Below are 24,165 nucleotides of genomic sequence, written 5' to 3'. Positions count from 1 at the left end.
AAAAGTTTCATAGTTGTAACTTTTGAGCAATGGCACAATTTGTAAAAATAAATAAATAAATAAATAAATAAAAAATAAAAAATAAAATTTGTTTGTATGCCCATTAAAGTTTGACAGTGTAACCTTTTGCAAGGTTTCTTATGATCTACTAAAAGAGCAAAAATTAAGCGTTCATTTGACACCTGGATGAACCCAATAACTTGAAAAATAAAGAAGTTATGGTAATTTTAGTTCCATGATGCTGAGTGCCAGAAAGTGAAATTGGCGCCAAATTCACATTTTTTTAAAAAAAAAATTCTCATCCAAAAAATCGGAAAAAAATAATTTAGCATAATTTCATTGGCATTTATGTATGAAAAAATTTTTAAGTGAATCTGAGACATTGAAGTACATTGCTCTAGGGGAGTTGACATGGAATAACCCAGTGGTTCGTGGCCTTAGGGTTTGATTCCCACTGGAAAAACCATCAGTTTAGTCTAATTTCAGCATCATCTAATTTCAGCATCATTAATAAAATTATCCGTCTGCTTTAGTTTGAAGGGCACATGCAAGCGACGTTAAACTAAAAAATTTAATTTCACTTTTAATAAAAACTGTTTGTTCATTGCTAATTTTTATCGATAAAAAAAACATTTGTTATTGATTTCTGTCATATACAGAAAAGGATGTTAATATTCTCTGTAAAATCTAATTAATTAACATTATATATATCTTGTTGGAAACTTACAATAATCTTTAAATTTAGATAACACATAGAAGCTATGAGTTTCTTCAACTCGTTTGTAAAGTGGAACTCATGATGAGAAGGATAATATAGCTGACCTTCATAGGACAAACTCTCCGATAAGCTTCTAAGCACTTATACTTTCTTTCAGTCATTTACAATTTATGGTAGTCATCTTCACGTAACAAGTGAACACAGATTGAAAAGTAAGTGAATTTTTTCTTATTTATATTTTCTGAACACTATTTTATTTTGTTTTTCTTTTCAAAAAAGCTACATTAAGCACAAATATGCTCTTCTTTCTTTTTATCTGTGAAACTGAGCTTTAATATAAGCGCTTTAAGTCAGTGGTTTCCCAACATTTTTTGACTGATGATTCACTTTCGCTCACAATATTGCGACACACTTGTTTGATTATATTTATTATTAATAATATAAATTACTATAGTGTAAGCTTATAAAAATCAGTGTTTGGTAGGTTACTTGTAAAAATATAACGCGTGAACTGTGAATGGCACATACCTCTTGAAGGAACGGCGCATGCCAAGTGACGACCGGGAAGTGAATCTGTGTGTTTACACTGCATCGATTTCCTTTTTGTTTCTGGGTTGAATAATGGAATCTGTGATTAATCCATTGTCACAACACTACCAGAAATTGTGTCTCTCTCTTTTGAACAGTATCAAATTTGCATAATTTGATTGAATCCTTGCCTCGTTTTGATCGTCATTTAGCATTCGTGGAACCCAGCGAAAAGAAACCTTACTTAGGCCCAGTTCTTTTATAATTATTCATTCTACTGTTTCCATTGTTGGGCCCAGTGTATCACAAATCTCCTGCATGTTGACATTCCCATCTTCCATGAATCAATTTTCAACACGGATAATGTTAGCGTCAGGACGTCGAGATCTCTGTTCATTTTTCACGTTCGTTCGCTCTAGTGATGTCAACCGGCTCGGCTCGAGCAGGCTCGGTTGCGACGAGCCATCGGCTCGGTTCGGTTTCGGCTCAGGTGAGTCATCGGCTCGATTGGGCTCAGATGAGCCACCGGCTCGGTTCGGCCCAACTGAGCCGAGAGCTCGAGCCGGCTGAGTTGGGTGACCTGTTGGCTCGGCTCGATGGTGACTGAGCCGTAAATCGAGCCGCTCGAGCTGTTGACAACACTAGATTAAAGTTGCTAACTACTTGCTACGAAATGTTAAAACAAAAGCCCAATTTTTGAAGTTGGATTACGTGAAGACAAACAAAATGTTTTATATTTGAGTTTGTAGTAACTGATTTGTTAATCAATCTCTTAAACCAATGGGCACTAGTTTGATCTCTGTTGTAAATATCATTCAAAAAACTAATGAAATAATAGTACACACCTTCATTTATTTATTTATTTATTTATTTATTTATTTATTTATTTATTTAACAACCACCAGATACAGCTCAGAGGCCATTTTACACTGGATATCTAACAACAACAACAATGGAAAGGATTTGGGAAGGTGTCGGCCAGGGTCTGTTTAGTAGGTACCATCCCGGCATTTTCCTGGCAGAACTGAGGAAAACCCCAGTCAAGATGGTCGGCAGCGGGATTCGAACCCGTGACCACTTGAGCTATTTCACTCGCTATTATTGTTAAGGTCGTGTAACAGCATCTATGTAGTATTTAAAGGAATCCTTTGTGTTTATCTAGACTTGTTTTGTTTCATTACTTCCATCTATTTATCAATAACTGAAAAAATATTTCTAGGCGAACTTGTATTGTTTCTTTGTTGTTAATCAGGACGATATTGCGCCCAAGCAGGTCGGCTCGAGCCGGCTCGGTTGCGATGAGCCATCGGCTCGGTTCCGCTCGGTTCGGGTGAGCCTTCGGTTCGGTTCGGCTCGGCTCGGCTTGGGTGAGCCATCGGTTCGATTCGGCTCAGCTCAGGTGAGCCATTGGCTCGAGCAGGCTCGGTTGCAATCAGCCACCGGCTCGAGCCGGCTCGGTTAAGGTGAGCCATCGGCTCGGCTCGGTTCGGCCCAAATGAGCCGAGGGCTCGAGCCGGTTCGGTTTGGTGAGCTGTTGGCTCGGCTCGGCTCAGTTGTGACTGAGCCGTGAACCAAGCCGTTGACAACATTAGTTCGCTTTGCATTCAACTCACGTACCCACATCCTAACAGTTTTTTTTTTTTTTTTTTTTCTGCAAGAGCACTACAACCACACATACCTGACATATCGGCTGCACAAAGTCCAGCTGCGGCGAGAAATTTCACAATTACGTGTTCTTTTTCAATTGAAAATTCCATGTCCTCGGGCAATCTCAGAAACAAGTCTTACTCGTTCAGGCACTGTGGCTTAACTACTGCCATCTCGTAAACAGATGCTGCATTGCTTAGAAACGAAGGATGGCGGTCTCCGACGCCGCAGTTGCTTTCCTGAAATGGCAAAAATAATGTGAACATCAGAACAAAACGTCACATTCTTTTGGTGTGTATCTCGTATATAGGTTGGAATAGCTAATCTCCTATATAAAATCTAAGCCGAACACTCCTAGCAATTATAAGCAATCTAATGCTACTTAGGTTGATACATAGATTAAATGACATGAAATAACTTTAAAATAGTAACTGTATAAATAGCTTTAAAAGTAAGCAATACCCAATTACATTAACAATAACATTTTGAATAACTATAATATTATACATTTCAGATCCAATGCGGCATTAATTATGATCCATAGATCTTTGTCAAAAAGGTTCTCTTGCCTAACGTCAAATTGAATTAACTTGTTTTAAATTTTACTGTCAGGTAACACATAAAACCAATTAAATATACATATAATATGCAAAGAATAATATTACAAAATATGTTCAACGCACGAATTACGTACAATTTGGCTGACATCAGGAACTATACCAATATATGATTAGAAACGATTTAATAGTACCAAAATTTAAGTAGTATTGGAGGTACCTCAATATTAACAACATACAGCGGGACCTGAAAGATGTGCACAAACTGCAGGAGTTGATTTCTGACATCAAAACTAGTTAAATGTGGCTATGAACATCAGCAAAATGATACATGAAGCAGTTGCGCAGACAGAAATAGTTTGTGTACATCTTTCTGTTCCTTTCCAATTGTCGTGATTCGATTGTCGATTCAAACTTGGCGACCCTGTTACTCGTACACGATGCGGAAATCAAAAACATGTTAGATGACTTTTTGTCTTCTTTTGATGTCACGAATCACCTCCCGGATTTCATGCACATCTTTCAGGTTTACCCTGTATATACACGTTAGAAATTCTAATTGTCTGATTCAGATACTGGCTTGCAATTGAAGCCTAGCTCCTTTCCACGACTTTAGATATGATTTATATTGATAATGCTGTTACCAGAGTCACTTCCCTATCTATAACACTCTTAACTTTATTATTATTATTATTATTATTATTATTATTATTATTATTATTATTATTATTATTATTAATATTATTATTGTTGCAAATCATTACTAGGTCTACGTCTCATATAGCTTCGCACACTGAAAGGGACATAAAAGACGTATGGCAAGATAGCCCCCCCACTTTAAAAAATTGAAACAATGACAAGGTCATTCGTTTGTACTACGTTTGTACCGTTTGTACCGAAAATATTTTCGTTTGTACCACTTTCCTTATGGGGGTACTTGAGAGGTCAACTGGGGGGGGCTATCTTGGCGCCAAGATAGCCCCCCCGTATCACAGCACAAAAAATTGGAATACACCATTCGAAAGCAAATCGTTTGTACCGTTTGTACCGAAAAAAGTTTTGTTTGTACCCTGGTAGTTTTCGAGAAAGTGGGGATGATATTTTGGGCGGGGGGCTATCTTGGCGCCAAGACAGACCCCCCGTATCACAGCACAAAAATTTGAAATACAACATTCGAAAGCAAATCGTTTGTACCGTTTGTACCGAAAAACTTTTGTTTGCACCCTGATAATTTTCAAGAAAGAGTGGATGGCGTTTGGGAGCCTATCTTGTACGCAAGATTGGCCCCCTAATATGTACTTTTTCCATGCCCATTAATAAGTATTATGTGTCTATTCATGTGAATTTATGTGTATTTAGATCTCTTGATGTACATATCCAAATGAAAAAAAGGACTTGTTGGGAATAACGCAACGTTAAATTGAATCGGCGAGTGGGAAAACAGTGTGAGTTCAAAATAAGCCATTTTGAGTTAGAGGCGAAAATAACACTAAAGATGTAGAACTAAAAGTTGTAATGAAGAGCAGTACAATTTGAAGACCTCGCACGTTATAATAGAATGCTATAGTGTCGACTGTGCATTTGTGGCATTAACAAACGAAAGTTCTTTCTTCAAACATCTCAAAATGCGTTTTGTGCACTAGTAGTGTTTTTCCGCTCAACGATTCAATTAAATTTAATCTATTTGTGCCCTTTTCCGTAAATAAATACCGTAAAAAGCACAACGAAGTGTGTGCAAATTCAGAAAAAACTGGATTTACAGAAATAATCTTAAACAAAGAAAACTAAAAGATGAAACGTTTGCTCACCTAAACTGCATCCTTCCACGTTTCAGATTTACACCAACTGAAAAAATTAGCTGTTTATATCTGCCACATTAACGGCTCAAGAAGTTTGCTGCGTTCATACACAATACACGAAAGCAAATAGGCCATTGCTGAATAATACGTATTTACCTAAGGAAAAGGGCAGAAATAGAGAAAATTTAATTGAATCGGTGAGTGGAAAACCACTACTAGTCTATAAAACGCATTTTGAGATATTTGAAAAAATAACTTTTGTTTGTTAATGCCACAAATGTACAATCGACATTATAGCATTCTGTTATAACGTGCAAGGTCTTGCAAATTGCACTGCTCTTCATTACAACTTGTAGTTCTACATCTTTAGTGTTATTTTTGCCTTTACTTCAAAATGGTTTATTTTGGACTCACACTGTTTTCCCACTCGCCGATACAATTCTAACGTTGAGTTATTACTGAAAAATTCATTTTTTTTTATTTTGATATGCACAACCAGTATTCTAAATACATATCAACTCACATGGATATGATACTTATTAATGGACATGGAAAAAGTACACATTAGGGGGCCTATCTTGCGTACAAGATAGCCCCCAAATCTCATCCCCTGTTTCTCGAGAACTATCAGGGTACAAACAAAACTTTTTTCGGTACAAATGGTACAAACGATTTGCTTTCGAATGGTGTATTCCAATTTTTTGTGCTGTGATACGGGGGGGGGTATCTTGGCGCCAAGATAGCCCCCCCAAATGTCATTCCCTGTTTCTCGAGAACTATCAGGGTACAAACAAAACTTTTTTTCGGTACAAACGGTACAAACGATTTGCTTTCGAATGGTGTATTCCAATTTTTTGTGCTGTGATAAGGGGGGCTATCTTGGCGCTAAGATAGCCCCTCCAAATATCATCCCCTGTTTTTCGAAAACTATCGGGGTACAAACAAAACTTTTTTCGGTACAAACGGTACAAACGATTTGCTTTCGAATGGTGTATTTCAAATTTTTGTCCTGTGATACGGGGGGGGCTATCTTGGCGCCAAGATAGCCCCCCAGTCGACCTCTCAAGTACCCCTATATAAGGAAAATGGTACAAACAAAAATATTTTCGGTACAAACGGTACAAACGTAGTACAAACGAATGACCTAGTCATTGTTTCAATTTTCTAAAGTGGTTGGGCTATCTTGCCATACGTCATAAAAGTTAATCCAACCACCAAATGCACATCCATATTTGTACTTCGTTCCTGTAAAATAAATAAAACCTAAAATATACTGCATCTTGAATAAAATTTTGTATATATACACGTATGCAATTATTAATTTGTAAAATCATAGATCATATATGTAAAATTTTAAAGTATTCTTTATCATAAGGACAATTGAAGACTTTAGGGCAAGAAACCATCAAGTCCAAAAAGTGAAAGTGTAAAGGAGGTAGCTTCTCAAGAGTTTCTCGTCATCCGATTATCTTCAAACTAGAGATGCAAAAAAGCCGGATTTTTTGAATCGATGGTTTTTTGCACATAAAAAGCCGGCTTTTTTGGAAAAAAAACGAGAATTTTGGAAATTTTGGCTTTTTTCATTTTCATGATTTTTCTGTTTAAATAGCTTTCTTATAGTATACTCTAAAGTTAAGTAAGATTCCATGACCTGAATGCCATATTTCGCTCTGGAATTCACCATCGTGATGGGTGGAGCACATGGTTTATGAATTAAAGTAAAAATAAAATACGTAGTATTTGAGGGCAATTTTAGAAGCTATTTAACTTGATTTTAACTTCTGAATTATCGACATTTTTTTCTTCTCTAGATCATCTAGTACTTTAGCTTCTAGCACATAATTAAACTTATGTTTCATAATATATCCGTCAGAGCGAACGTTTTTCAATATATTCGTAAAAGCGTACATCTACATTTCCGTTATACTGTAGCTGTGCAATAATTTAACAATAACCTTCCTGACACAAGCTTGAATACCATTTGATAGAAATAATCAGTATCGGATTTAGAAAAAAATTTGGGAGGGGTTTTTCTGAATAATGTTTGGTTTTTGTAAAAATTTCTAACTTTTATTTAAGAGGAGCTTAAGTTTATGAGTACAGGCATAACAAATATTTCGTTTCGTTTGTATATTCAGCTATAATCTTCCAGATACAACTTTGAAGACCATTTTATACTGATAATCAGTGGCGGATTTATAAAACTATTTTGGGAGGGGCTTTTCTTATTAATGCTTAGTTCTTCTAAAAAATTCCTAATTTTTTATTTGAGGACAGCTTGAAGTTTATGAATAATGGCAAAACTAATACTTAGTTTGTTTTAGAAATTCCGTAATTTCGGGGTAGAGGCTTCAATCCGAAAGATATCCCCACCCTAACCCTCTTCGCAAATCCATCACTGCTGGTAAATAGTAATAACAAATATTTAAAAACGATTAGGAAGGAAGTCGGCCAGGACTCACAATACATTCTCTACATTCACAGTTGGAATTAAGAAAAACTTTTGTCAAAATGGTCCAATGCGGCGTGGAATCCCAGACTTCACAATAGAAGCGCGAAAGCTAACCACTCACTCATGTTTGTTGTGCAGTTGTGCTTAACTTAAATGTATTCTCTCTCTCTTTTTCCCTAGGACAAAAGCTCTCCATTGACTACTGTCCTTATCCAGGTTTGGGTACAAAACCTCGCGGCCCAAAATCTCGCCGGGCCAAAACCTCGCCTATCCAAAACCCGCAGGCGAAAATCTCATCGGCCTAAACCTCGCGTCCCAAAATCTCGTCATACCCAAAATCTCGCCTGGCCAAAACCTCGCGGTCCTGATCTCGGGACACAGAATCTCGCCTGGTCTAAACTACGCAGGACGTAATCTCGCATGGAGGAAATGTCAGTATAAAACGTCGTCACGACGATTTCTTCGATGTTGAATGTTCTATTGCTGTTTGTATATATTTTACAATAACATATAATTGCATTTTAAATAATGAGAAGAAACATTCTAACGCGTGCTTTGAAAATCTATCCTATATAGAAATGAAAATGACAATTTTTTACATCATATCTCTTGAGCCACTCGACCGATCTCGATGAAATTTTCAACATAGATCAGGTTTGTGCCTGGGATGTATTTTAAAATTTCATTTTGGCGGCAGAACGAAGAGGAGGGTGATATATTTAAATATAAATAAAACTTAATATCTCTTAAACCACGAGACCAATCTTGATCTAATTTGCCACACAAATTAAATTAAAACCTGGGATGGCTTTTATCATTCCACTTTGACGGGAAGAGGGAGGGGAAGGTGGAGACATATAGAAATACATAAAAATGAAAGTGGCTGCGTTTGTGACTTAATAACTCTTGAACCACTTGATTGGTCTCGATCAAATTTGCAACATATATGGGGTTTAAACCTGGGATGGTATTTACTTCACTTTGACGCTGACCTTAGGAAATTCTAACAAAATCTAATAATATTTATGAAAGTATGAAATAATATCTGAATTTTTACATCCCCCGATTATGTTTTGTAGATTAAAGCAGACGTAGATGATCAGGATGAAGGAAATGTTGGAATGAAGAAAGTAGGAGGAAACGGGAATAACCCAAGAAAGCCCACGCTCACGATATTTTGTATCTTCTTCTTCTTCTTTTTATTATTATTATTATTATTAATAATAATAATAATAATAATAATAATAATAATAATAATAATAATAATAATAATAATAATAATAATAATAATAATAATAATAATAATAATAATATAGAATTGCATATTAACAAACTCATTGGGTAAATTTTAAGGAAAGGTTTCATTCCGCGAGATTTGGTCCGCGAGATTTTGGGCGGCGAGTTTTTAGCCCGGCGAGATTTTGTCCCGCGAGGTTTTGGCTCGCGAGATTTTGGGCGGCGAGATTTTGTCCGTATCCCCTTTATCCAATTCAATTCAGTTTCTACTCTGTATTCTTATTTCTGCTAGATCCATCTTAATATTGTCCTCCCATCTGGGCCTAGGTTTTCCTAATGGACGTTTCCCGATTGGATTTCCAGTTAAAACTTTGAAAGCGTTCCTACTTTCTTCCATTCTGGCTACATGACCTGCCCACCTGAGTCTCCTAGACTTGATGACTCTAACGCTGTTTGGTAAACCGTATAAATTATGTATTTGTTCCTTATGAAGTTTCCGCCATTCCCCATTCCCCTTCCTCTTGGGTCCAAATATTCGTCCCAGAATTTTATTCTCAAATAATTTCAGTCTGCGTTCTTCCCTCAGCGTAAGCGATCATGTTTCACAACCATAAAGCATAATAGGCATGATTATCATTTTATATATTTTAAGCTTTAAATTCCTTGACAGAATTCGCGGCGAAAAAAATATTTGGAACTGAATAATAACATTGAATTTCCTGATTTCAGTCGACATTTAATTTCTTTGTGGGTATGATTTGGTCTGGTAATACTGATCCAAGATATTTGAAAGTATCCACTGTGTCGAAAATATTAATTGATATTTTAATGCATTCATAATTTGCCGTAACTTCCTTGTATTTAGATTTCTCTGCATTTACTCATGTCCCTGCAAGCGTTTAATAAGGTCTCTGCATTTCTTTCGATTGTTCTTCTGTGAGATTTACATCATCAGTATACACCATAACCTGATGAATACCAGTCAACTCTAGGCCCTGGTTCCTATCTTTTATTTTTCTTATAGCGCACTCCGGAACAAAGCTGAATAGTAACTGCGATAACGCATATCCTTGTTTCAGGCCAATCTCTACGTGGAAGCTCGCATTTTTCTACTCGGACTTTATTCTGGGATTGATTTAAACACTTAATAAATCTAGCTTTTTCGGTATTCCAAATTCTGTAAGAATGTTGTACAATGTTTCCCTCCTAACCGAGTTGTAAGCCTTTCTAAAATAAATAAACAGTTGATGTTGTGGGTAATATATTCTCATTTCTTTTCGAGTATTTGTCGAATGGTAAATATCTGGTCGATTTCGACTAAATCCACACTGACAATCTCCAATAATTTCATCTGCGTATGGGGTCAATCTTATAAATAGAATGTTAAGAGAAATGCCTCGATAATTATTACAATCAATTTTTTCGTCTTTCTTGTGAACTGGAACAGTGACTGATTCTTCCACTCTTTTTAAATATATTCCATAGTTTTTCTTTTTTGTAAAAATAAAATAAAATAAAATAAAATAAAATAAATAAATAAATAAATAAAAGTTTCGTAACGATATGTTGAATTTTCTTGTTAAAAATTCAGAAACCTTCAGGACTGGGTAAACCGTGATGGTGGTTATATATTCTACAGCCTAGGAAACCATACGCTCAGATGAACCGTCTATTACCTATATGATCCATGAACAGAAAATTCGATACTTTCCCGATCCTGAACAAGCTTAAGGAACAGTCAGTGCATTACAGAATTTGGAGCTTTACCGATTTTGCAGATCCGAAGCACCTGATAGGTAGTAACAGATTATTACGTATGTGATCAATCAGTGAAAAATTTGTTCGAAATATCATACAATGTATATGAAAATTAAAACTTAACTGAAAAATTTCAAGAATATACAGAACCACCCGAAACGAAGCTCTTGATGTGCAGATTTCTCTCATGTTTTTCTTTATTTTGCTTCAAAAAGAGGGTGTGTGATATTTTGAAGTAAAAATGCTACATAAAATTTTGGTAGTTACTTGTGTATCATTTTTAAGTACTTATTGTATGTAAGAGGTTAAAATATTATTACATATATAGGTTAATCCTTTGGAATTCATAATGTAAATATGTTAAGAATTTTATAAAAATCTTTTTGTAATTCATGGTTTATTTTCGAGGTTTCATATTATTATTTGCATCAACCAGTAACTAAACCAGTTTTTTTGCTGTAGAGAAGCGAAACAAAGTCTGCTTTATCAATTTAAAGCAAAATTTTCAAAAAAGCCCAAAATTTCCCAAGCAAAAAAGCGAAGCAGAAAAAACCGAGTTTTTTCCAAAAAAGCCGTTTTTTTTTCCGAGCCCTTGCATCTCTACTTCAAACTTAGCACATATATACTAGACCGAAAATAAATTGACAAGTATTTTTTGCTTCATTCGGAAAATAGGTTAAGGGGGGGCAAAGGGCCCCTTTTCAAAAAGGACCCCCTTGACTCAAAGGGCCACATTAAAGAAACGAAACTCTCTCGGTGCATAGATGACTTCAAAGTAGAAATACTGGTTTTGTTGTTTCTGCGAGAAAAGAGTTTCAGAGGGCAATGGCTCCCTTCGAAATGTTAAAGGATTCCGCACAATACTTACAGAAATTAGATTTCGGTGGAATTGCTTGAAATCATGATATGTTGTAGATATTGTGTACCTGAGAAAAAAAGTCTCAATGGGCACAACCAAAAATCACTGACCGTTTGGCCACTACAGGGACACTTTTTTGAAAACAACCGAAGATAAAGATATTCTAGATTTCGGCACAAATGACTGAAACTGTGATGTGTTGTAGATATTTTGATCCTGAGAGAAAAGTCTTAATGGATATAACCATCCATCACTGACCGTTTGGTCACTGCAGAGCCACTTTTTTTACAAAGAGCAGAAGGTAACGGTATTCTGAATTTCGGTGGAATTGCTTGAAACCGTGATATGTTGTAGATATTGTGATCCTGAGAAAACGCCTTAATGGGCAAAACCACCAATCACTGACCGTTTGGCCAATACGAGGCCATTTTCTTTAAAGCAGCCGAGTCGAAGATAGTGATATGCTGGATTTCGGTCAAAATGACTGAAACCGTGATATATTGTAGATATTGTCATCCTGAGAAAAAGTCTCAATGAACACAACCACAAGTCACTAATCGTTTGGTCATGACAGATTTACTTCCTTGAAAACTGCCACGTATAACGATGTTCTGGATTTCTGTAAGAATTAGTAAATTTGTGATATGTTGTAGATCTGCTCATTGTGAGAGAAGGTCTTAATGGACACAGGCATCAATTGTTGACCGTATGTACACGACAAGTCTAGATTTCTGAAAACAGCCGGGTATAACGATATTTTTGGTTACGGTGTAAATGAATGAAACTGTGATATGTTGTAGATGTCATGATCATGAGAAAAATTGTCTAGTGCTTTCCAGGGTTTTCCTTTGTCCCTTAAGATGAACATCGGAATGTTGTCTATGCTTAAATGATGTTAGCCGCTACTCTCCCCATCATTTTCCGGGTTGTGGGATAGGACTTTTCATGGCTTCATATAATTCCACCAAAATTCCAGAATATCATTACCTACTGCTATTTTAAGAAATATAGTCCTGTAGTTGCCAAATGGTCAGTGATTGGTGGTTGTGTCCATTGAGGCTTTTTCTCAGGATCACAATATCTATAATATATCACCGTTTCAACCAATTCCACCGAAATCTAGAATACCTACCTTCTACTGTTGTCAAAAAAAACGTGGTCCTTAAGTGGTCAAACGGTCAGTGATGAGTGGTTGTGCCCATTGAGACTTTCTCTCAGGATCAAATATTAATACATATATGGCTTCAAGCAATCCCACTGAAATTCAGAATACAGTTACTACTACTGTTGTCAAAAAAGTGGCTTCATAGTGGCCAAACGGTCAGCAACATATCACAGTTTCAAGCAATTACACCGAAATCGAGAATGCATACCTTCTGTTCATTTAAAATGTGGCTCTATAGTGGCCAAACCGTCAGTGATGGATGGTTGTACCAATTGAGACTTTTTCTCAGGATCATAATATCTACAACATATCACGGTTTCATTCATTTTTACCGAAATCCAGAATACCGTTACCTTCTGCTGTTTTCAAAAATGTGGCCCTGTAGTGGCCAAACGGTCAGTGATTGCTGGCTGTGCCTATTGAGACATTTTCTCAGAATTACACTATCTGCAACATATCACAATTTCAGTCATTTTCATCGAAATCCAAGATATTGTTATCTTCGGTTGTTTTCAAAAATGTGGCCCTGTAGTGGCCAGTCAGTGATTGGTGGCTGTGTCCATTGAGACCTTTCTTCAGGATCGCATATCTACAACATATCACGGTTTCATTTTTTAAACCAAAATCCAGAATACTGTTACCTTCTGCTGTTTTCAAAAAAGTGTCCCTGTAGTGGCCAAACGGTCAGTGATTTTTCGTGGTGCTCATTGATATTTTTTCTCGGGTACACAATATCTACAAGATATCACGATTTCAAGCAATTCCACCGAAATATTATTTCCGAAAGGATTGTGTGGGTTCCTTTGTCATTTCGATGGGAGCCATTGCCCTCTGAAACTCTTTTCTCGCAAAAACGACAAAACCAGTATTTCTTACTTTGAAGTCATCTTTGCATCGTTTGTTTAATGTGGTCTTTTTAGTCAAGGGGGCCCTTTCTTGAAAAGGGCCCTTTGCCCCCTTTTACCTATTTTCCGAAAAGAAACAAAAAAATGCGTGTGAAGAAAATCGGATGACGTGAAACCCTTGTGGAGCTATCACCTTTACACTTTCACTTTTTGGACTTGGGTTTTTGCCCCAAAGCCTTCAATTTATTTTAATAACATAAGACGCTTTTATTGTAATGTACAGAAAATGACTATTTATTTTCCTAGGTGTATATATCTTGTTGGTAACGTAATATTTGCAGTTTTTTCCCTTTTCTTTCAGCGTGAATATGATACTTTTACCTGAACACTGGTTTCTGGAATTAGTTTCCGTAACCATAGGAGCTGTTGGTATATTGTACTTTTGGTTACGATTCCAACAGACGTATTGGAAGAGAAGAAATGTACCATTTATCCCATCCAAATCTATTTTGGGCAATTTGAAGAATACAATCTTTTTAAAGAAGACCTTAGGTGAAGACGCTAGGGATGCTTATTTTCAATCTCAAGATCATAAATTTGTTGGACTTTGTAGCCTTTCCCAGCCAATATTACTAGTAAGAGATCCAGAAATTATAAAATTAGTCTTGGTGAAAGATTTTTCTCATTTTCGTGACCATTCTTTTAAGATAAATGAGAAAATAGATCCTTTGAATTCAAAACATCTTTTCAACGCTAAGGGACAGAAATGGCGTAATTTAAGAATCAAACTTACTCCTACGTTCACTTCGGGTAAAATGAAAAAAATGCTACATTTAATTCTAGAAAATGCAATAGAATTAGATAAACATTTAGACGAAATAGCAATGCGGAAAGAAACAATTGAAGTGAAAGAAACGTTAGCAAATTTCACGACTGATGTCATAGCGTCTTGTGCTTTTGGTATCAAATGTAACACTGTACAAAATCAGCATTCAGAGTTTCGGGACATGGGTCGAGAAATGTTAGAACCGTCCTTAAGAAACAGTGTTGTTAATGTGATTCGTATTCTGGCACCAAGACTCGCGGACCTATTGCACTTAAAGTTAGCGCCAGAGAGAATTAATAATTTCTTCAGAAGATTGGTGAAAGACACTATGGAATACAGAGAAAAGTATAATTTTGTAAGGAATGATTTCATAGATTTGTTAATGCAGATTAAGAAGAAAGGTTACGTAGAAGATGACGAACATACTACAAACAAAGGGAAAGAAAGAAACTTACAAGATACAAAAAGCGATAATATAGGTAAGTTGTAAGATTAGTTTCAAATCTATATATTAAAGTGCTAGGTTTATATGTTTGTCTCCAAATAAAAGTTTATTTGTTTGTCTCCAGTCTTTTCGACAATGAGATCTCGAAAACCACAAGTGCTAGAAACGTGCCGTTTTCACTGGTCGATTCCAAATTTTGTGTAGATTGTCCAGTTCTAATTGAATATTTAGAAAACAGGGCCGTTATTTCTTTATTACATTTTTTAGGGTACAATAAAAGTATTGATTTTTTTTAAACTAAAGCATCTTATCTTACGAGTTATACGAGACAACATACTTTACACAGGAGTTCCAATTCCAACAGAAGTTCCAACATAACATAGTTTATACAGGAGTTGTATATGGCTCAAGCATTTGTTTCATGGCGAAATGATCATGAAAACCGAAGGGTAACCATTTCTCCAGGCTAAGATATTTGGTCTAGGAATTAATTCGTGCGGTTTTACAAAATATGGCGTAACTAGCTTATTGTCCCATAGTTTCGTTGATCCAAACATGCGTTGAAAACTACTGTCATTGAGCATCTTGTTTAGTATATGTCAGTTGCTTGAAGCGGAAACAACAACATTTTTTCTTCAACTGAAAATGGCGCATTTTGTGCCTGATAAAGTGTTTTTGCGGGGAGTTATTCTTCATTGCTTTAACATGAAGAAAAGTGCTACCGCAAGTCATCATATTTTAGTGGAAGTGTTTGGTGACCATGCTCTAGCTGAGCGAACGTGTCAGAAGTGGTTTGCACGGTTTAAAGGTGGTGATTTCAGCTTGGAAGACCAAAAGCAATTTGGACAGCCAAAAGAATTTGAAGATGAAGAATTGAGAGCATTGCTTGATCAGGATTCGTGCCAAACGCAGGACGAACTTGCAGAAGCATTTGGAGTTGAGCAAACAACAGTTTCCAAACGTCTCAAAGCCATAGGAATGATTCAAAAGATGTCTTATTGGGTTTCACATGAATTGAAAAGAAAGACGTTGAAAGAAGAAAAACCGTTTGCGAATTGCTGCTTCAAAGACAGAAAAGGAAGGGATTTTTGCATCGAATTGTAACTGGTGATGAGAAGTGGATTCATTACGAGAATCCTAAACGAAAAAAGGCCTGGGTGAAGCAAGGTGAACCAGGTCCTTCACAACTGAAACGAGATATTCATTGTGCAAAGGTTATGCTGTATATATGGTGGGATTTGAAACGTGTGGTGTACTATGAACTTCTGAAACTTGGTGAAACTATTAATGGACACCGCTATCGACAACAATTAATGCGTTTGAAGCAAGCTCTGGCCTGAAAACGACCAGAATGGAATAACAGGCATAATAAACTTATTTATCAAGATGATAACACTCGACCACATGTCGCAAAACCGGTCAAAACCTATTTGGAAAATGTCGGATGAAAAGTGTTACTCCACCCGCGATATTCACCAGACACTGCTCCGTCTGACTACTACTTGATCGATTGCATGAATAACGATTTGATTGGACAGCGGTTCACTTCTTCAGAAAATATCGAAAAATGGATCTTTGATTAGATTGCGTCAAAAGATGAGGAATTCTTTCGACACGGAATCCGTAAATTGCCTGAAAGATGGGAGAAAGTAGTGGCTAGCGATGGACAATATTTTTGTTAACGTATTCATTTATTTTGTTTTTGAAATAAAGCTTCAATTTTTATTAAAAACCGCACGAATTAATTCCTAGACCAAATAAATCTTTATTGTTTGAAGTGTTTTGCCCAATGAACATCATATGTCATTGACATTATAATTAATTGTGTGTGTAATGTATTTGGTTATTACATACTACATGCAAGAAGAAAGAAAACACTGATCATACATGAATTAGAAACTCCAATTGAAAATAGGCTCAAATCTTGGAAACGGTGCGAGGGATTGAAAAATAAACTCAAAATCTCCCCTTTATGGTACCCATTGCCGATTTTTATCAAGACGTTCTTCACTTGTGTCTGTAAGGGGATATGTACAGATCTTGTGAGGAATGACAAGGAGATTCATGCTCATATATGAATGATGCGCTGTGTAGAGAGTGCAGGTTCAGCTAGTAAAATATAATAATTTTCTGAACTATTAAATAAATGATCATACTTTATTAGGTCTAAGAATTATAAATGTGAATATATGGCGATGATCCAAAACATAAATTTCTTTAAAATGTTAATTTATTTATAATTGTCATGTCCTCAGCAAAAATCTCCACACAACGGTGAAAAACAAACCTCACAACGACCTAAAAGCAACATTTGTAAACTTTTACATTTATTAATTATCAAAAATAATACTTTTCCTTTTTGTGATACTGAATTGAGCATTTCTTGTTTTTGCACGGTAGTTAATATAATAGTATACGAAAGAGCTCCTTGATGGCTAAGCGGTTATCATATGCGCCTTTGGCGTGGGAGATCCGGGTTCGATTCCCGGCGGGAGTTCATGTGATTCGTGTTCCACGTTAATCATTAGGTCCCGGCTCATATAGCCTTGCTGCTGAAAGGAACGTTAAACTCAAAATCAACTCAATAGTATACAAAAAATTGAGTTTATTACGTTAACATGTCAAAATTAACTTAAAATGGATTATGATAAGTTTTCGTAAGATCTTTCATATACACCAAAATTGAAAGTCAACAAATTAGGGGATATAAGTAAAGGTTTGAATAGTAGTCACCCTTGGGAAGCAGTCACAATTAGATTCATTTAAATAATGATTGCCTTCCCTTCAGAGCTTCAGTTTACATAAACGTCCCATAAACGAACAAAAATGAAGTAAAATTAATAATATCAAGGAAATCTCATTACTGTTTAGAGGCCTACAAAAGCTTAAGACAGAAAGTGAATGTAAATCATTATTAATGCTGACCTAACACGTATTACTAACATAATCATTGCCTAATAGTTTTTGTTAGAAATTATTTTCTTCTATCAAATATAGCCTGACACTGATCACCATTTGTTTCATATTACCTATTTGCAATACGAATGGCTGTCATCTTAGTACGAGTTCGGTTAGACAATCAGTGATTTTTGTGCGTTACTGTAAAAAAATCTTTTCAAATTGCAACTCATAACTAAATAACTAACTCACTCTTTGGCCTATGGAACCCAGAGATTCAATGCCGGGTTCACAAAAGCTCTCCATTGATTTCTGTCCTTAGCCAACTGGATCCAGTTCCTACTTTGTATTTCTATTTCTGCGAAATCCATCGTAATATTGTCCTCCCATCTGCAGCTAGGTCTTCCTAATGGACGTTTTCCGATTGGATTTCCAGTTAAAACGTTGAAAACTTTCCTGCCTTCTCCTATTCTCCATGCCTTCTTCTATTTTTCTATTCTTGATGCATTTATAATATTTATTACATTCTAAATCAGTCATTTTTAACTGAATGTTTTGTGAAATCGCATTTGACGCTTCCTTCTTCTGTAAATCATATGCACAAGGGAAAGAACAATCAGTGTGTGGGTAAACAGACAGTTCTGACAGACGCACGAAAACATCGATATCGTTGTGGCCCATTCTTTGACCCACATTCCTTCTCTTTTCATCTGATGTTTCACTGTTCGATTTCTCTTATTATAGAAGAGTGATCCTATAAACCACTGGCAAGTTGGAAATTGCAGGTCTAAATGAATTGTACATTATATCCAAGACTTTCGAGATCTTTCATAATTTGTCGATTAGAATTTACTGGTCGATTTTAGTGCAATTTTTGATCCGATAATTGTAGTGTTCAAGTTACACATTGACGAAGAATAAAATAGCTACTTGCTCGTTTTATTATATTGAACAAGAATTTTAGCAATGATCAAAAACTGGATCAGACATTGCGAGTTTGGCCACGAATTTTAAAAATGATCCCAAAACTGCATCTTGGCCAATAATTAGTTTTTGGATCAGGAGCCACAAAATTTTTGAACTGCCCCTAAATCGAGTTTTCGTATTTTCTACGAAATAAATATGTCGTACTGAGTTAAGTGACAGTTTGGGTTTGGCTATACTATATATAGTTCTCCAGATATAAAGCATACAAGAACCTTTTTAATTGAAATATATTGAATCTTTTGATCCAAAAACTTAATAAGGTTAAAGATTAATTGGTTGATTTTGACTTTAACTTCCCGTTCAACACCGAGGCTACAAAGACAGTTCAACATCGAGGCGAGGTTAATGTAGGATAAGAACTACATGAGTTTCCACCGGGAATCGAACCCGGGTCTTCCGCGTCAAAGGCACGTATGATAGTCATGTTATTTATTTTTTTCTAAAGTTCGTCCCAATCCGAATACTTTTCTGTATGGTAATCTTTCATAAATCATCCATTGGGGGTTCTACGTAATCCAAACACGACAGGAACAAGAACACAGAAATATTAAGGACAGTTACAACTCCGAACACGTTCTTCAGAAGGACTCGAACCTCCAATGGATTGCTTCTCATGATTCGAAGCCGAACACCTGAGGCTACTCGGTTATCGCCGATGTCATCATGTAGCCACAAGAAAGGTCTTTAAGCCTCGGTTAAGGATGATTCCTGCTCAATCCTATTTAGTTGTCACCTAAATAGTGTGTAACAATATCAAGAATCATATTAACTCCTAAATATAAATAATGTTAAATTTTCAGTATTGAATCATAAAAGAATGTGGAGGGTAGAAACATAATAACACAGAATTTACTAAAAGAGAAAGAAAAAAACTCTTATCGATTATAAGCAATGCTTCATGTATATTCCTATACTGCCTATGAAGATTTTCTAAAAACACCTGTAAATCAAAACACAAATTTAAATTTATACGTAAATGTTGAGTCTTATGATAATGATCGTTCATATTTAAAAGTAAACGCTTCCTCACATGCAAGTAATATACACTGGTGTAACCTTCAGTTACAGTAAACGCTTCCTCACATGCAAGTAATACACACTGGTGTAACCTTCAGTTACAGTTGAGGTACTATAATTTTTGGGGGTCTCCGAATAATTTTTACCGTACTGTGTAATATTAAGTTTTACTGTATAATTTTTGGTCTATGTATAAAATCCGTTTCGTTTTTTGTCCAGATAAAAAATTAATCGGGAAGCTTCAGAAAATGATATTTAAGAAAATGATACTTCAGGAAATAATTTCTTTATTTATATATTATTTTTCCTTCGTAAATTTTCCAGTATGGGCCTTTCATTTGGATAATTACGAAAATTTTATATTCTTATTTCGATGTAATTCGTAGATTATCAATTGGGTAAATAATTTATAATAATTTACGCATCACAATTATCCATTCTTATTTCTTCTTTTCTCTCGTTGTTAAAAATTATTCCAACACGATGGATAATACTATATCACAGTATGTGTACGAAGGGTGTCCAAGTCAATCCGGACTTTTTTTTTTTTTTTTTTTTTTTGAAGGTTTAAAGTTGAATTCCAGGAAGGAAGTTGAGCAATTCCGTAGGAACTGGCAACTGTGTCCTATTACTGGCAGATGGCACGGATTTCCCATGTCACCTACAGAGATCGTTATTCAAGATGGTAGACGACAGTGTGTACGTGCAGTATGTAATGAAGCATTTAGTGAAGGAGGGCATGAAACGAGCTGAAATTTACAGAAGACTTCAGACACAACACGATGATTAGAGATTCACTTGCAGTAAGACCTGGATTATGCAAACACTTCAAAGATGTCAGCACATCTGTCACTGACAACCCCGGTGTTGCTGAATCCTAGCCCATAGCGATCATCCATAGGAACATTTAACCTGTCAAACAAGTTATCATTAACAATTACCGCATAACCTGTCATGAACTTGCAAAAGTGGTTAATGTTTAGTTAGAAACAGTAAATTATAATTTTTGACCATGACTGGAAGTTATTTCCGCATTTCCCATATAGTCCGCAAGTCCGGACTTAGCAGCAATTGGTGTCCACTTGTCAGAGGTTAACATTTCCATAGTGACAACAAAGTGAAGCAGACTGCCTTAGAATGATTCAGATATAGGCCAGAACGGTTCATGACAAAATTTTTCATGCCAATTTCTTCATGCTAGGATAAATGTAGCAGCAGCTTATGTGATAAAAAAAAAAGTTTTGGATTGACTTGAACACTCCCCGTATTAAGATTTTAATGACACCACCTAAACAATTTCATGCATAGTATTTTATTCTGCTTTCAGTATTCGACCATGATGACATAACAGCTCAAGCACTTATTTTCTTCCTTGCTGGGTTCGAAACGTCTTCAACAACGATGAGTTTTGCACTCTACGAACTTGCACTTCATCAAGATATCCAGGATAAAGTACGGGAAGAAATCCACAGAGTTTTAGCCATGCACAGCAATACTATTACCTATGAGGCCGTACAAGAAATGCAGTATTTAGATATGGTAGTGAGTGGTATGTATTCCGTCCTTTTTCGTTCACATTAATGAATAATATTAATAACTAGTTGAAATACACGTTCTTCGCAACGGGAGAAAAATGTATAGGAAATATTTGTTTTCCTCTTCCCCTATATAATACACATTTTAATGAAACTGTGATGATAGTAATCCATAAGGTACTTTAGTTTTAGCGTAAACTTTTTGAAACAGTCTACCACCATAGAATACGAACTACAATGGAAGTAATATAATAAAGTACATTGGAGTAAAGATAAGCATTAATGGTACGATTGTTAATAACAAATTCTAACCCTCTTCTCTCATGTCATCTCTATAGCAACAGTCTCCGTAGAGCGTAGATACCATAGTAAATCCATTAACCGTGTGTTAGATAAGACGGCCACTTCACCACATAAAAAAAAAAACATTCCAGAGGAAATGTTTTTAGAATAAGATGACTTGAGTATGGCATTTAGACTAAGAAAAGAAAGAAAGAGAAGAAATACAAGAAAAGAGAAGGAAGAAAAGTTATCAAACTTATCTACATTAAAGAATAACCTAGAAAGCAAACTTTCACAATCCAATTTTGTAATGAAATTATTTCACTATTTTTGACTAGTCGTTGTTTCAACGATTACTCTATCTTCTTCTGTGCTATGCAGCACTGAATATATCTGGACCATATTTAAATAAGATGATAATAATAATCAGATATTACTTCATAAGTTCGATTGACATTGTTTTCAGTGTATGTCTAAGCCGGGTATTGATTCTACGTTCATATATAAAAGGGAGGGCTGCTAAGATGTTAGTTTAAATCATTCACTATCAAAATACTCTGTATGAACAAAACAGTAAATCCACACCACTATATCTACCTGAAATTTTACACAGAAATAAAATTAAAATCATACTAAACTACCATCATTTACTAGGATGCATTCTTCTATAGTCTATAGGAAATAAAGAAACATTTTTCCAGTTGGAATTTTATTTACAATTAATAATTCGACATATTCAATTTTTTTTAAAAAAAATATAATAAACTTTGCGAAATAAACACATTAATATTTTTCAAAATGGAAATACCTCCATTCACTACGAGAGTAAACAATAATATGATTTCAGCAATGTTTTAACATAAATAATAAACAATTTCCAAATAATTAATTATGGAAACATTGTTTTTTAAGGGTGAACGCACTAAATTAATACCAATTAAACTTTCACTTTGGTTCTTGGAAGTATTTTGGGCTATTATGATTGCTAATAATTCTTCACCATTTAGTGAAGAATTATTAGCAATCATAGTTGAAATTGAATAGTTCACAGAGGTACTCTCGCCCGTACAGAGAAATCATATATAAAAATATTGAATTTGCATGGCAACATTGAATATAAACGTTAATATTTTATGTTTTCCATCAATTTATTTCGAATAATGGTTAAAAATTCGGAACATAGCTGCCGTTCCAGAAAATGTCGTCAGTACACTCATCACAGACTAAGGGAGACGGCGCAGAAAATTGAAATTGATGTGCAAAAACAAGAATATGCAAAAGATTTTCTTATTTAATACCCAGGAGTCTTAAACATCGGTATTGCGGTATGAAAAAGAATTTCGGATAACTACATTCACTTACAGATATTGAAGTACAGTCTCGGTCTAGCAAAAGCATATACTGAATTAGTTACAAAGATATAGTAAATATTTAAGTTCATACTAACGGAAGTTTGTATATACGGACAATAGTATTCTCGTGAAAACATCAATCATTAAAATCAAAATAATACATAAAAATCTTCAGTAAATCTCCAACCAAAATTTTAATCAATAAAAAAGTTCCTTTTTAACCCAGCGAGATATTTTACACAATGAATTACTGTTAATTGCGTACTCATGTGCTTAATATTCCTGTTTATTTGTGATTAGCTATGCCTAGCTGATGTTAGTGATACTATTCTGTAAAGACTGGCAGAGATATAGTCTGTCAAACCATTGTGAATATCGGGTCACAGGTATACCAAGTGTATAATCATTTCTCAACAATACGGAAAACGATTCTAAGATCACGAACTTATTTCGGAAATAAAATCCCCAGAACATCAGTTATAAGCGCTTTAAATAAGAATAATAAAAAATAAAGTAGAATGCAAATATCAATGAATAATATATATATATATATATATATATATATATATATATATATACTCAAAATGTCATCTGTTAAAGACGTGTTTACCATAAATAAAAAAAATAAAAATACTTATACCAGGGATTAAATGAACTGGCATAAAAATACACAAAAATTTAGTTAGAGGAAAGAAAGAAAAAATTCAAAGCAGGGAGCATCGAATGCCTCGAAGCCGATAAAAAAAATATATATAGCTTAAAATTTAACCTTTCCCTATTCCTAATGACGCTAGCTTATTAAATTTTGAATCGATATCTTGGAGTCATCATTTATGAGAGATTCAAGGAAAAGAACAGAGGAAAAACAAAAGGAGACCGAACTAATTAGAGTTGTCGAAGATAACAAAAAGCATACAACCATTTGTTGACTTAAGCCGAAACGATTATACATAGACCAAAAACGTACGGTCCTCACAATACAGACCGATTATATTATCCTGAAATCAGCTGGAAGTCTGTGCCCAAGCAGAGATACAAAGGAGGATCATTGTTAGAAAGTTCCCCTTAATACCTGCGCCATAGTTATTCCGTATCTGCCAGGCATTTTTCAGCACTAGGATATATATCCCAAGGCTGGTGTACCTCTGAATTTTGAAACTTTCTATGTAAAAAAAAGTCGGTTGAAAAGAAAAGAAGACAATAGCAGGAAAGTAAAAAAAAAAAGTTCAAAACTCCAGTTCAATAAACTGATTAAAAAT

General features: G+C 35.2%; 1 protein-coding gene across 1 annotated transcript in view; it reads left to right on the top strand.

Moving 5' to 3' along the window:
• The first annotated feature begins 829 nt into the window (after nt 1-829).
• The window catches only part of LOC145668547 (cytochrome P450 6j1-like), a 36,473-nt gene continuing 13,137 nt past the window's right edge, over nt 830-24,165 (top strand). Inside the window, exons 1-3 of the mRNA XM_081736534.1 lie at nt 830-930; nt 13,926-14,869; nt 21,065-21,286. Of these exons, the coding sequence (XP_081592660.1) occupies nt 13,933-14,869; nt 21,065-21,286 (1,159 nt within the window). The 5' untranslated portion in view covers nt 830-930; nt 13,926-13,932. The remainder of the gene's footprint in view (nt 931-13,925; nt 14,870-21,064; nt 21,287-24,165) is intronic.

This window comes from Thermobia domestica, chromosome 13, assembly GCF_964235325.1.
Source record: "Thermobia domestica chromosome 13, izTheDome1.hap1.1, whole genome shotgun sequence".
Taxonomy (NCBI): domain Eukaryota; kingdom Metazoa; phylum Arthropoda; class Insecta; order Zygentoma; family Lepismatidae; genus Thermobia; species Thermobia domestica.
Note: the sequence above shows the minus strand (reverse complement) of the source record. Positions and strands in the feature narration are given on the sequence as shown.